Genomic DNA, 15,529 nt, shown 5'->3' with positions numbered 1-15,529 from the left:
AGAGAGAGGAGGGGGTGAGCAGCCCCTTTTATAGTAAGCAGACCTACCTGGCTGTTGCCAGATAACTGTGGAGGTGGAGTTTAGACAGCATACTAACAAATTACCCACTCACAACTGAGCACCCAGAGTTATTTGTGCCCAGTGCTTTGGCCAGTTATGAGTCTGTACATAACTACCTGCTGCAAAAAGGCCAAAGCTGAGAACAGCACAAATCACTAAACACAAATGTTTAGAACACAGTTTGACTGCATGAGCTTTTAGCAAAACATCAATAGTAGGTTCTCTCTTCCTTGCCCAGATCCTATGATTTAAACCATCAAAGGTTTTTGACCGGGTTTACAAAATCCTTCCTGTGGAGAAGGCCTTACATCTCATTAGAAAGTAGGTGGTTACCCTCATAACTTTCATGCCACTATTGAACCAGAAGGCATATCTTACCAAAATGTCAGTGTTTTAGCATCTAGGGTCCAGCACTGGGAGGGACCACTGATATCTTTTCTCCCCTTGTGCTTGCATAGCACCTTCTGGTACTGTGTAAGTTAGCCAGCAGGAAGAGAGTGTCCTGGTAAGTTAGAGATTGATTTCTCTATGTCTGATATCCCAATTGAGTGGCACCTTCAGCAATACAGTCTTACCATGTCATTATGATGGGCAACCAAGAGCAATAGCCTGTGTGTTTGAGGCTCCACTAGAGCTTCCCTGACCAATAACTCATATGGGATATCTGTGTCTGGCACTGAGCTGTTTTGTGAGGTGGTGTTGTTTCTGTAACCCAGCTGCCTGCTGGAATGTTGACTGATTTTGTTGGCTTGACCTTCTGCAAGTGTCCATAGCTGTAGTGAGTTGATGAGTGACTCTGTGATGTCATCTATATAAAACAGCGTTTCATGGCATCCCTCCCCATTCTCTCTTATATTCCCTCCACATCAGCTTCCCTGATGTTTCCTGAGCCTGTGAGGTTGACATACATGTCCTATTTAGGGATGGGCACTCAAGCATCACTTATTCTCACCCTTTGACTATGAGTCATTGCTTTAACTCCTGCCCACAACAGAAGAAGTTTCTCTGACTAAGATTGGTGCTAATCTGCGTACCCCTAGCTATGTTATTCTTTTGGATACTATGTAAGTGGAATTTGTCTCCTTCATTTCTTTTCTAAATTGTTCTTCATTACTAGTGTAGACAAACACAAACTAGTTTTTTGTTGGGGTTTGTTTGTTTGCTTGCTTCCTTGCTTGTTGAGACAGAGTTACTCTACATAGTCCTGGCTATCCTGGAACTATGTAGACCAGGCCAGCCTTGAACTCACAGAGATTCACTTGTTTTTGCCTCCCAAGTGCTGGAGTTAAAAGTAGACCAGGCTAGCCTTGAGCTCACAAAGATTCACTTGCTTTTCCCCCAATTGCTGAGATTAAAGGTAACCCATCACACCCAGCCAAACTAGTTTGTGTGTGTAACCTTGAGACCTGCAACTTTGCTGAATTTACTTATTAGTTCTGTCTACTTTGGTAGATTCTTTTAGGAAGCTCTGTTTATATGACCATAGCGTCTATGAGCAGTATTTATTTATTTATTTATTTATTTATTATAATTGATATGTTTTTTGTTTCTTTTTCTTGCCTAGTTGCTCTGGCTAGAACTTCTAGAACAACACTGGGTAGAAGTGGTGGACTGGATATCATCTTCTCTCAGCTTTAACAGAAAGCCATTCAGTCTTGTATACTGTCTTAGGGTTTCTGCTGTTGTGATGAAACACCATGACTAAACAGCAGGCTGAGGAGAAAAGTTTATTAGGCTTATACGTCCATATCACTGTTCACCATCAAAGGAAGTCAGGACAGGAACTCAAACACAACTGGAACTTAGAGGCAGGAACTGATACAGAGGTCATGGAGGGGTGCTGCTTACTGGTTATCTCAGCCTGCTTTTTTATAGAACCCAGGATCACCAGCCCAGTGATGGCACCACCTACAATGATCTTGCCCTTCCCCCCTCAATCACTACTTAAGAAGATGCTCTACAAGCCTGCCTCTACACCTGTCTTATAGAGGTGTTTTCTCAATTGTGGCTTTCTCTTCTCAGGTGATTTCAGCTTATGTCAAGTTGGCATAAACTTATCCAGCACACATATTAAGTAAAATGTTAGCTACAGGGTTTCATAAATGCCTTTTGTCAGGTTAAAGATGTTCCCTTTTCATTCTTAGAGTCTCAACGAGTATTGGGTTTTCTCAAATGCTTTTTCAAATGAGATAACATATCTTTTTTCTTCATTTAGTTAATATCCACATATTATCATGTTAATATCAATTGGTTTCCATGTTTAACTACTCTGACATTTTGAGATAAGTTTCATTTAATCATGATGAATAACCTCATGGTATATTGTTTGGTTCCATTTGTTGGTGTTTTGTTGGGGATTTTTCCACATTCAGTCTAACAGACGTTCTGAACCTGTGGGTCATAACTATTGAAAACTACATATCTGATGCTCTTAGGAACCTGCAACCATAAATCTGTATTCATTGCTATTTCCTAACTAATTTTGCTACTGAGCAGTGACTCAGTTCCTAAGACCTTCAGAAATACGTGTTTTTTTGATAGTTGTGAGAATGACCCAAGAATATCTTCCTTCAGGACCTGTCAGATCAATTAATCTTGTAACTTTGAGATCAAGCTGTCTAGATCCCCCCCCCTTCACCTATAACTCTCTAGCAGAAAAGATCCGCCTCCATTCAAAACTGACACCCCACTCGTGCTCCTAAGCCCTACTCTGGCTTCCTCCTCAGAAACAGCTCTATGTTTGAAACATTCCTTTCCCGCCATATCTTTAAAGCCCTTCTCCATGCACTGTTTCCCTTTTCTGTAAATTTACTAAGGCCCCTTACCATCCTAATGACCACCCCTCCTCCGTCCTACCTCCCCATAAAAGATCTTCCCTAGGTTTCTCTTCCTTTCTCTGTCAAATCACCTGATAAATCAGCCTCCACTTTCCTTCTGAACTAATTGTCTGGGAAGTAAAACAGCCTACTGGGTCCCCTTTGGCTATGAACATACACAAGCCATCCCTCTAAGTTAGATGGTTTCAATTTCTTCTGACTTTTCACTCTTTCTCAGAGCCATCTTATACTTACCTGTGCCTTATCCTTCCTAGAACACTGTCTCCACAAACTTCTCTACTTACCACTTACCCATACCTTACAAAGTCAATCCTCACCGCTCAAGTGACCCTTTAAGGCTTTCTACATTCTGATCTCAGTCTGCATAGCTTTCACTGAGTACCCTGAAGCAGCTCCTACAGAAATAAAAAGCTGAACCAGACATTCATGTTCTCAGAAACATGCCATCCATTGGATGGAACATAAAAAGTATAAGTACAATGTTCCCTGATTTGATATCACCAGAGAATATCAGCACTTTCTCCACAGTCCAAATGGTCCATAGAGTCCCAAAGGAATGCTTTCTACATATCCCCTCCCAACACCAAGTAGCCTGCCACAGCCACAGCCACCATAAAGCATCTTTCCAACTCCTACTCTTCTATGCTGGCTCGACTCTTCCACATTTACTGCCAGCAGTGCAATTGGTGCCCCAGAACATCAGTATCCAAGCTAAAGGTGTTGGCCCAGGGTAATAAAAAGCATCAGTGCCCAATCCAGGAAAAAGAAATTTGTGTTTCCTCTGGGTCAAGCCATGATGCCTGGTAGTCTTTTGAGCATGTGCGGTAACTTCTGATCTTCATGCACCATAACATGTTGGTTCAAATCTGGTTTTGTTATTATTTTGTTTTAGACCTGCAGGGAACTGCTGCTCCCTTATGTTTTTTATGTCTGTGTACTTCTCTGTCCTTAACACAGCTCCCTTCTCCTTCCCCTGCACCAGTGAAAATGTCCACAAATATAAGCAGAGGCAAACTGGCATTTCAGCATTCCTTCAAAGATAAGTAACAGCTTACCATGTGAAAATGAAGGGGAGGAACTTTTCAGACAGAAGTGACAGCAATGCAAAGAAAGCAGAGTCACTGAGGAAATTTACAAATCACTGAACAATGGGAAAGTCCCTGTTGCTATTCAAAATCTTCCTATAACATCCTCAGCTTGCTCATGGACATCATTCACTGGCACATCATTCACTGTAGATGCCTCCGTGGAGTGCGTACATACCTCCATCAGCTCATTATTTATTGACTTAAAACTGTGCTGAGAAATAAGAATACATGGGAAACAAGCTTTCTGCCTGCTCTCATTTAGCAAGAAAAGGAGGAGGTAATGTCATGATTATAATAAAGGAGAAGAGTGCACAACATCGACGCACAGTAGCAGTACTAGGAAAATGCGGAGGCCGACCTAATCCCAAGCCAGTGCCCTACCCGCCACACCATAGCTACTCATTCACCTGTCAGGCTTCTCCATCGAATAGTAGGCCAGCAAATCAGAACTATCTTGTTCATACATACAACATATGTATTTCCCAGATCCAAACCAGAAACAGGCATATGAAGGAGGATCAAGAATATGGCCTGGGTGCCATGATTTCTAAATCTTTACCCATTCAATTAGCACAGAACTAAGTAAATAGTAGGATACATTTAAGCTTTTTGAATAAACTAATAATCCAAGCCTAGTAATACATGCCCATAATTCTAGTTCTCAGGAGTCTAAGGCAGAAGATTGCTAGTTTGAGGCTAGCCTGGGCTACATATAAGACCTTGTCTCAAAACCACAAACACATGTGCACACACACACACACACTCACTCACACACCCATACACACTAATAATTTTGATCTATAAAATTAAGAGAACTGAAAGGAATATGCTAGTCAGTGTGGCAAGCGTTCCTGGTGAGTCCTGTGGCCACTGAGACAATAAGCCCAGTGTCTCATCTGAGGCTCACTTGATGCCAGGCACTGTTTAAGGGTCTTCACAGCATTGATCAAAGAGATAAACGTCCTTTTCTGTGTGATGCTTACACTTCTAGTAAAGAGGACAAAACAAAACCAGAACAAAACAACGACAAACGTTCCTCACAAATTTATAAAGTATGGTGATTGCCATAGATAAAAATAAATCCAACAGAGAGTGTGTCACAGGAATGGGTAGGGGGGTTGGTAGTGAGGAAAGAGTGGTCTCAGAAGACATTGCCAAAAGAAACATTTGCATTGAAGGCATTATGCAGGCAAAGGAGTTGGCCACATGTTTGCCAGGAAGACGTACATTCCAGGGATATACAAGTGCAGAGACACCTCAAGGAATGCCCGAGCTAGAGCAAATTGAATAGGAAGGTAGTCATAGGGATTGTACTGGAAGAGGAAAACAAACCAAATCATCTTTGTCCTTTATAGGTCAATATAATGATTTTTAGGTTTGATTTTGCTGTTATTGCTATGATTATTTTTATTAAATACAAAGAGAAACTACAAATTCTGAGTTATTAGCTCAATGAATTGAGCTAACACCTGTGTATACACACAGAATGATGAAGACAAAGAACACTGTTATCAATACCCTAAATTCCCCTTTGGGTGCCTCTTCCTGACTGCCCCTCCTTCCTTCCCAAAGGTAACCATCCTCCTGATTTCTGACAGTACAGATTTGTCTTGCTTGATTTTAATTTTAAATAAATGGAATACTACTTGGGGGCACCTTTTGCACTCAAGATTTTGCTTGTTATTTTTTACTCACATGACTCTGAGAGGAAAGAGAGGTCAAAATGACAAATAGCCATGTGTCAAAAGACTGGTGGGAAGAGGGGATGTTTGATGGCAATGCTGATGTGCCTGGTAACCATATAGCAATTCAGGAAAGAGAGCAGAAGTGCAGGCTCACGGAAGAGCTGAGTAAGTGTCAGGAAGTCTGAGACACCAGCTCTGGGCCACCCCATAACCACACACTCAACTGAAACTCTTCCTTGGAAAATAAGAGACCCCAAGAAAGTTGAAGTCACAATCATGGTGATTTGTTGACTAATAGTCCAACATCTCCACAGACCATACCATTTGTCAGACACAGCAGAGTACTAAGTGGTAAGTACTGGCGATACAAGAATAACCATAACATGGTCGGTTTAAACAAGTAAACAGAACCCTAGAAAGCAGAGTAATGTGTGCTAAGAGCTTGGGCACTTAAGGGAACATCCTCTTTAAGACTTGTAACAATGGGGCTGGAGAGATAGCTCAACAGCTAAGAGGATGGGCTGCTCTCTCACAGGACTTAGGTTTGATTCTAGCACCAACACAGCAACTCACATCTGTCTTACTGTAACTCCAGTTCCAGGGAATCCAACTCCCTTTTCTGACCTATGTAGACACCAAGCATGGGATACAGAGACATACATGCAAGCAAAACACCTATACACTTTTTTTATAGCTTGAGTTTGAATCCTGGCTCTGCTAGTTTTAAGCTGTACAACCAAGGAAAGTTGGTTAACCTCTCTATAGTTTGATCTCTTTATCCATAAACAGATACTGTTTTTTATCTATCTCACAGATGGTTATAACCCTCAAATGAAATAATGCATGTAAAGAACTGTATAAGCAGTAAATCCTTGTTACTGGCTCTCCACATTGCACAAGCATGGTACATAGACAGATACTAAGTACACTGTAAATGACTGGCTGTGACAGTACTACCGTCAGCAAAGCCTTGCAATTGTTGAAGTTTGTGCCAGGGGTTCAATATAGTTTCATTATCCTTCACAGATTGTTGTCAAAAGATTTCAAGGGCAGAAGACCATGAGTTAGGATCATCTAACTGAATCAATTGCATTAGCAAAGTCTACCAGATACTTTACTTGAGGTAGAGCCACTGGGAGTGTAATTGTCCACTGCAACATTTCTGAACCCTTCTCCCTGCTCTTTCTTCATCACATCTCTGGCCTTCTTCCAAAGAGCTTAAACAGACTGGCAGAATTAAGAGAAAGGATCTAGGAATAGAAGGGGATTGTCCAAGACAGCTCTTTAGCCCTCTCCTTCTGTGTTTACAGGGAGTGAAGTCTCACAAGGCAGCTCAGACCCCCAGCTAATAAATGGCATTCTTGGGGAGTCTGTAGTTCTTCCTCTTGAGCTTCCTGCAGGAAAGACAGCCAGTGTCATCGTCTGGAGTTATGAAAGAGAAGCATCACATGTCACTACAATCCTCATCATCCACCTAAATGAGCCTGAAAGACCACTGATCATTAACAGTGATCGAAAGAAGGAGAGGAGACTGAGCATCACCCAGTCCTATTCCCTGCAACTCAACAACCTCACACTGGCAGACACGGGATCATACACTGCGCAAGTAACCACAGAGGACACTGAGCCGACCATCTTCAGATATACTCTGAAGGTTTTTGGTGAGTCCAAATGAAGCATTTAATCATGCACACACTTTTTTTAAAAATCCAAATTCCAATTGTGTGTGACTACAAGAGTGTACTGTAGCCTAGTGATAAAGATGATGGCATTTGGTGTCATTATGAAGTCCAGAAGTAAAGCGTTTCAATAACATTGCACAGCTAAATAGCAACAGAGCCGAGTTAGAAACTGTGTCTTGTGGCTCCCTACCCCAGTCACTTCACCTTCCCTACCCCAGTCACCTCACCTTCCCTACCCCAGTCACCTCACCTTCCCTACCCCAGTCACCTCACTTTCCCTCCCAACCAGAAATGTACAGTTAGTGGAAGCAAAATGCTTAATGACACTATTAACATGCACAGTTAGGTATCTGTCACACACTCCTTACAAAAGCTCTCGGAGATGAGTGTGCACAATCCTATCCACAGAGCATAGCTTTAGTCATGGTCTCAGAGATAATAGCAGTGGCACTTCCTACGTAACTGACCTATCTCACTTTACACGGAGACTCAGCTGACTTATCGGAGGTGCCGCCTCCGATAAGAAAGTGCTCTGCACAGGTGAGCTAATTAACATAAAAACTAATAGAAAGCTTAATTGAAAACGTCTTCTATCAAGGGTACCTCTAACAGTATTGTCTCCAGATGTCTTATGTTGATCATTAATCAAAAAACTGTTTTCTAACTGGAGAGATGATACACATCTGTAATAAACCCAATATGCGGGAAGTTGAGGCAGGAGGATCAAGAATTTGAGGCCAGCCTTGGCTACATTGACAGACTGTCTCAAATTAATAGGTCTACCTCCCTAATATTAAAGAAAATTATAGGAAAAAAATGAGATACTGTATTAATCTAAACCATGAAAACTCTAGCTACTAGAGATGTTCAGCAATTCCATGGAATATTTTACAGGAGACCCAAGCATCAAATTGGCTACCCAAGGGCAGTGAGATGGCCCAGTAGGTAAAGATGCTTGGTACCAAGCCTGATGAGCTGAATTTGATTTCCAGGGCCCAGGTGGAAGGAGAGAACTGACTCCCACAAGTTGTCCCCTGACCTCCATATGCATACTATGACATTCATGCACATAGACACACACACACACACACACACACACACACACACACACACACACACACTATATCTGGTATGGTGATACCAGAAAGAGAGAGAGAAATAAATAGTTAAATGACTAAATGTTGCTGGTCATGATGGTGCACACCTTTAATCCCAGCACTCTGGAAGCAGAGGCAGGTGGATTTCTGTGAGTTCAAGACAAGATTAATCTACATAGTGACTCCCAGGGGAGCTGGGGTTTTGCATAGAGGCCCAGTCTCAAAAATAAATAAATAAATAAATAAACAAATAAATAAATACATTTACAGTATGCTGTGGGTACTAAGGAAAAGGCATGGAGCATCAGGGTGTCAAGGGACAGGGCAAGAGACGTGGTGCTACAGACAAAAACTAGGCCTTTGAGCGAGCCGCACAAGTATTCTATCACCGAATGTGTACCAGGCCCAAGGAATCCTTTTAGAGGAAGTGATCATAGAGGCCTCTATTGAAAACATAACATTTGAGGCAAGCTCTATTGGTATTAAGAGAATAAACCATGCAGATACCTGGAGGAAGAGCCATTCAGAACAGGAAACAAAGCTCTTCTGCACTCAAAGAGCATCCCTGGAGAAGGCTGAACATCAGTTCTCAAAATCCATATAAAAATCTGGAAATGGTGACAAGCATCTGTGATCCCAGCAAGTAGGGAAGAAGAGACAGAAAAACCCCTGGAGTTTGTTGACCAGCTACTTTTAACCAACGGTAAGTTCAGTGAGAGATCCTGTCCCAAAGAATAAGGTAAGGAGTAATAGAGGAAGACACCTAGCACCAACCTCTGACCTCCACATACATGTGAGCATGTACCCATACCCTCATGCATGCATACTACCATATACACACATAAGCCTATCAAACAAAAAGACAGGAAGGTTAGAGATGTTTTTCACAGGCTGACCAGCAAAGTCATGTGCCCTTAACTAAGGTCTTTTCTCTTTATGTAGAACGACTGAGTAACCTAGAAATTGCCAACCATACTCTCCTGCTAGAGAATGGGACCTGCCAGATACACCTGGTCTGCATTGTGAAGAATCCAAATCAGACTGTCTCAATTGACTGGCAAGCGACAGGAAACATCTTTTTAGGGGAACCAAATGTTACCATCTCTTGGGACCCGAGGAATTCCGGTGACCAGACTTACATCTGTAGAGCCGAGAATGCTGTCAGCAATTTGTCAGTCTCTGTCTCTACCCAGAGTCTCTGTGAAGGTAACATCTGCCTTGGGTCTTCCTGGGAGCCTCAGGCAGCTGGGTAGTGTCGTAGTGTGGATTCACAGCCTACATGACCGCCTGGACAGTGGCAGCTGAGCAGCCATATGCTGTGGAGAGGAACGGGCAGGCTCAAAAACTCCCTGCCTCTGTTAATCTTCTTCTTTCCCTCCCCAAGTCCCCAAGTCCTCTTGCAAGACCAAGACCTCAGGAGTCAGGATGGCTTTCTCCCACCTCAGCCAGGCCCTACCTGTCCTGGCTCTTAGAAAGTCTGACAAACCTCCAGACTAGGAGTAGAAATGGCCATACCCAGCCTTTATAGACAGCCCAGAAGAGACTGACGAGATACTCTGAAACAAACTCAAAAGAGCCCTCATTTTATACACCCTAAGAAGTTCCACTTCTTTTTTTTTAATTCTTCTTTTCAGATGTTTTAACTAATCCACACTGGAATACAGTATGGTTTAAAATTATAATTTCAATTATCATTGCTATAATTGTACTCATCTTTGTGTGCGTGGGCATATGCGTTTGGAAGAGAAGAAGAGGTAAGTTTTCCTTCTGCTTTCTTCTATCATCTGTTAGACTGCAGTTATTTAAGTCTGGGTTGCCAGGGGTCAAGGGAGGATGGACACAACCTCTGGCTAAATTAGTTCGTTGGGATGAACCCTGGTGTGTGGTCAAGCATCTGTTAATATTTCAAGGGAGGTGTCCTACTGAGAAAAGCAGGACCCAGCCTCAAAATCCACTTGCTCACCTTCCCTTCATTTGGGACCTGTTGCCTGCATCTTTGGAAAGACGCCTGGTAGAGAGGGATGGAGGAAATATTCTCTCACTGAACTCATGTGTTCCACCTTCCTGCTTTCATTTCCCAGGTTCTCTTCCTTTGACTAGCCAGCATCCAGGTGAGCATGCAGCCTCTTAACTATAAAACATAAAGCAGACAGGAAGAGGTAAATGAAAGAGAAGAGGGGCTGTCCAGAGAGATAAGCAGTGAACATCACTCTTCAGCTGGACTCTGTGGTATCAGAAAGGCTGGCATGTAACCACAGACCTATAGCATTCCTCCCAAGCACATGAGGGGCGTCACAAGATAGCTAACTTCCTTTCTGAGAGAGAACACAAGTCCTGGAGAAAAGGGTCCATGGACCATACATGAACTGTCACTTTGAGCATGAAACACTCAAAACTAGGCTCTGTGACTATACTGAGACTCAGCCAAGGTAGAAACAGTGGATAGACACTGTGAGAAGAGATATGGATGCAGGCTCAGTTTCTGAATCTCGTCCCATGGGTGATAGTTTCAAGGTATCATTGTTGAAGAGAGGGCATGAGGTCAGAGGTCTGAAGACTTGCATTCCAGCTCCTTTCCCTCTGCTTCCTAAGAAACTCTGTACAAGTCCACTAAGCACCCTTGAGCCCAAAAATCCTCATCTCTAAAATTATCAAAACTGTCAGACAGAGCTGTGCAAACTGTCTCCAGAGATCTCACAGACTGTGGCGTTTAGTCCTTCAAGTGTGTTGACATGAGAGAGTCACTGAGACTCTGAATCATAAGAATACCACCCACACCCTCACCCAAGAAATGAGGTTAGAAATAGACTGTATGATAGTTCTTATTAAGATTGGAAGGTGGAAAAAAGAGTCCTTAAGGGGGGGGTCAATCTTGAAACAACTGCATTGGGAGAGGGGGGTGCTCTAGAGACCAGAAAGACCCAAGGTCTTGTGCAGAGTTGCCCAGTCCTTCCACTGACAGCTGTACCTCTTCTGTGTGTGTGTGTGTTAACCATAGATTCCTCCCAGAACACAGATACTCCGGGCTCTCCAGGGAACACCGTGTACGCACAAGTCACTCGTCCAATGCAGGTAAGTCCTCTCAGCTCTGTTCTCCTTTGTTGTTTTTGTTTTTATGATTCCTCCCAAGCATGTCACCATAATCATCAACATTCGCTATTGGAGAATGCAGCCACAGAGCTGTCTACCCAGTCTCTGCCCCCATCGCCTCTAAGATAATGCTTACCCTCATTCGCGTCCCAGTGTTCTCTGTCTGCTTAATGCATCAGCAGGTCTTTGTGCTTCAGGGTAGCCTTAACATGCTTGAAAATACAAATTAGAGCCTCTCCTTTTCCCTTGCCACACTTGACTAGATCAGAGGAGATTATAAACTAGAAGGAAGTATCATCCAGGAAGTGGGGTTCTATGAGAGCCTAGAGTAGTGTCTCAAAAGAGAAGGCTCAAGTATCACAACCCCTCCACAATAAAGGGGATGAACTACAGAAGAGAACTCCCACATAGTAGGATGGCCTTGGTCAAGCACCAGGGTCCTCACTACCCATGAATGAGACAGTTGTGGAGGCACTTTTCTAAATAATTAGATAGACTGGGGAGCCAATTCTCAAGTCTTCTGATAAAAATAAGCTAAAAGAACTTGGCATTCTCGAAATAATGGAAGCGAAGCAACGGCCCACCTAGAAGTCTTGGATTCCCCAAGCAAACATCTCTGGCCCAGCTGTCACAGGCTTTGAGGAGCAGGCTCCTAAAGGAGAGGACAATGAGGGGTATTCACACTTTTTGCTCATTGACCTTTCCCAGCCTCTGCTGGGAGCACGGTCACCAACAACCCAAAACAGGGATCACCAGCCCATATCAGCCTATGGAGTCTAAGTTATTCTCTAAATAGTCCTTCATTCATTTTAAGTATCAAAATGTATGTACAGATTCATCGAGGACCTGGGGATTTCTGTTGTTACTACTACTTTGGGTATCCAGAGAGCCATTCATTTTGTTTTGTTTTTCTTTCCTTTTGTTCATTAATTTATTTATTTCATTAATTTATTTATTTTACATCCTAATCATAGCTTCCCCTCCCTCCTCTCCTCCCAGTCCCACCCTCTCACTTTAACCCCCCAACCCCCCTCCCTTTCTATCAGAGAAGGAGAGGCCTCCTATGGATATCAACGCCCCTTAGAATATCAAGTTGCAGTAGGACTAGGCAACAGCTTCTCCTATTGTGGCTAGACACAGCAGCCCAGTCAGGGGAAAGAGATACAAAGAGCGATAAAGTCAGAGACTGCCTCTGTGCCTGCTGTTAGGGGTCTCACATGAAGACCAAGCTGCACATCTGTTACATATGTCTATGGGGCCCAGATCCTAGATGCATGCTATCTGGTTGGTGGTTCAGGAGAAAGCCATTCTTAAAACTGGGAGATCCTATATACTTCTGGTTCCCCACTACAACATGGTGACTAGGCCATTAGAATAACAGGGATAAATGGAGCAGGCAAGGTAGGTGGCTCAGTTACAGCTAGTAAAGACTAATACACAAGACAAGAATGCTTTCAATCCCTCCACACAGCTCTGCCTTTCTGATGTTCTCTGGCTGGAACCTTTCTTTGCATTGCTGGGATGTTGATATTCTATTTAGGTTGCTTTTCTGTTTCTTGGAGAATGTTGCTAAAAACATCACAGGTTTAAACTGGTAGAAATTGGTCTCCAGCTCCTCTTGGCATGGCTCTTTCTTTCCTTCTTTCTTTCTTCCCTTCTCTCTTTCTTTTTCTTTTCTTCTTCTTCTTTTTTTTGTCACACTGCCTTTCCCCAAGTATTTGCATGCACAGACCTCTTTGTCTCTGTGTGAACCAAATGCATATGACTTGTTTGTTTGTTTGTTTGTTTGTTTACAGGAACTGAAAATCCCAAAACCTATAAAAAATGACTCCATGACAATTTACTCCATAGTTAATCACTCCAGAGAGGTAAATCCACAACTGCTTTATCGTCTTTTATTTTGCATATATGTGTGTAATGTATGTGTGTGGTTTGTGCTTATGTGTGTGTGGATGGGAATAATCCCATCCAGTGCCCTGCTCTACCATTCTCCGTCTTACTCCCACAAAACAGTGCCTCTCTCTGAAACTAAAGCTAAGCTTATGGCCAGAAAGCCCAAAAATTCCTCCTGCTTTGGGCACCGGGAGTGCTGACATTACAAGCACATACAAGCTTTTTACATGGAGACTGGGGATTTGAACTCAAATTGTCATGCTTGCTCAGTAGGCACTTTTATCCACTGAGTCATCTTGCTAGCCACTATGTTCTTGTAGTTTTATTCCTCTCCCAAACCCTCTTATCTTGCTAATAAAATAAAAGGTCCATTTTACAGATATCTAAATACCACTAGAAAAAAAGAAAGTCTTAGAACATTACCAAAATATAAAAAGTTATCTTGGGGCTGGTGAGATGACTCAGTGGGTAACAGGCAGTTTTCAACAAGCCTGATGACCTGAGTTCAATCCCCAGGTCCCACAGGATAGGAGAGAACCAGCTCCCATAAGTTGTTCCCTGTGGCAGAAGCAAGCAAACATACACACACACACACATACACACACACACACACACACAGACATAGATACATAAATAAATAGAGAACATTTTAACTTATCTTGTATCGGGACCACCTATTATAATTAACCTACTTATTTTTTAATGTAACCCTGCCTCATGCCATCAATAGCCCTACCATCTACATCAGGGCTCTCACGTCCTCTCTGCAGCCATAGAGGGAAGGGTATGGCTCTGATCTCTATTAATCTACTTCATTTCTCTCCTCATAAAATAAGCCCGTTTCTCCTAGGCTGAATACTCTTAAGGACGTCAAGTTGTTGAAAGACTTTAAAGAAATCCAAGTGGAACACATCTACTGATCCCTTGGAAGAGAACAGAAAAGAAGCCTGATTTTCAACTGGCAATGGAATCTGGATATCTAGGGTTATCACTTCAGAATTGATCCTTCATACAAACGTCAGATGCTTCAGGAGTAGCAAGATCTGTAGTACATAACCCCAAAACTACTTTTCAATCAAATCTAGGACAAATCCTGCTCTGGATAATACACCAACATGCTGCTTTCTCTCTGATAACAGAGTTTTGACAGACAGATTATGAGTCAACAAGTAATCATTTCTCCTTCTAGAAGGCAGCAGGGTGTGATTGGCTGTAGAGAGAGCATGGTGTTTGGTTAAATCTAGCATTGAATATACCCACACTCATGCCCTGACAAATCATTTACTTAGACAGGCCTCCTGGGATGTTTCCTATGTTCTTGGACCTTTAACCTCATAGCCAAAAATAAGAGGAGGATAGCAATACATTGGTTCCATTGCTCATGACAGGAATCTGAGCGATCTGTGAATATAGTTTATTACCAAGCACTTCAGACTCTACCTCCAAGATATATTAAACAGACCTCCGTCTTTTCAACTTGTAGATCATTATCATACCTCCATTCCTCCCGTCTGGAATCTGGGGTACTCCAATCACCTCTAAACATCTCTTCTGATTTTGCTCTTGTCTCCCCATAAACCATGGTCTAAAAGACAACCAGCACAATGTCTTTAGTATTGACCTGCTCTTTCTAGTGACTGCCCGAACCCTTGCAGACTCCTCATTACACCCAGTGTTAAAGCCAGAGTCCATGGCCCTGGATGGTCTAGCACATCCCCAGACTCCGATAACTTCACTTTCCCCATTCTCTGTTTGACCTCTGTGACCTTTTAGCTCTTCCGTCAGAGAAGAAATTCTCCATATTACAGTGACTTACACCTCCCCCAAGGCCCTTCTTCTGCTTGTTGTGTACCTCCTGTTCTTTAGGCCAACTTAAATACATCAGCTTCTATAAAATACCTTTCCAGTGCACTCTATCTAAAGTAGAGTCTCTTAAATTTCCATGTTGTCTATCACATGTCATTGAATATTTATTTTTAATATCTGTTTCCATGGGATCAGAGACAATAATTATTTTTTATTGCTGTAATCATTAATATGTAGAACATTGTAAGTGTTCAAATAATACCTTTAATAAATAAATGTATACATAATGAA

The 15,529-nt window shown here is 42.5% G+C and overlaps 1 protein-coding gene across 7 annotated transcripts in view; it reads left to right on the top strand.

Annotated features, from left to right (window-relative positions):
* Slamf6 (SLAM family member 6) overlaps window positions 1–15,529 on the top strand; it is a 24,165-nt gene extending 8,636 nt beyond the window's left edge. The window contains exons 2-8 of one of the 7 annotated variants that reach the window (XM_028785732.1): window positions 6,981–7,331; window positions 9,392–9,655; window positions 10,084–10,203; window positions 10,531–10,560; window positions 11,459–11,521; window positions 13,336–13,407; window positions 14,283–15,529. In XM_028785732.1, the coding sequence (XP_028641565.1) occupies window positions 6,981–7,331; window positions 9,392–9,655; window positions 10,084–10,203; window positions 10,531–10,560; window positions 11,459–11,521; window positions 13,336–13,367 (860 nt within the window). In that variant the 3' untranslated portion in view covers window positions 13,368–13,407; window positions 14,283–15,529. Of the gene's footprint in view, window positions 1–6,980; window positions 7,332–9,391; window positions 9,656–10,083; window positions 10,204–10,530; window positions 10,561–11,447; window positions 11,670–13,335; window positions 13,926–14,268 lie in introns of those variants that run through there. The other 6 variants (XM_028785731.1, XM_028785729.1, XM_028785728.1 and 3 more) reach the window with 6 other exon arrangements.

The sequence above is a fragment of the Grammomys surdaster genome, unplaced genomic scaffold (genome assembly GCF_004785775.1).
Source record: "Grammomys surdaster isolate TR1022 unplaced genomic scaffold, NIH_TR_1.0 125341, whole genome shotgun sequence".
NCBI lineage: Eukaryota > Metazoa > Chordata > Mammalia > Rodentia > Muridae > Grammomys > Grammomys surdaster.
Note: the sequence above shows the minus strand (reverse complement) of the source record. Positions and strands in the feature narration are given on the sequence as shown.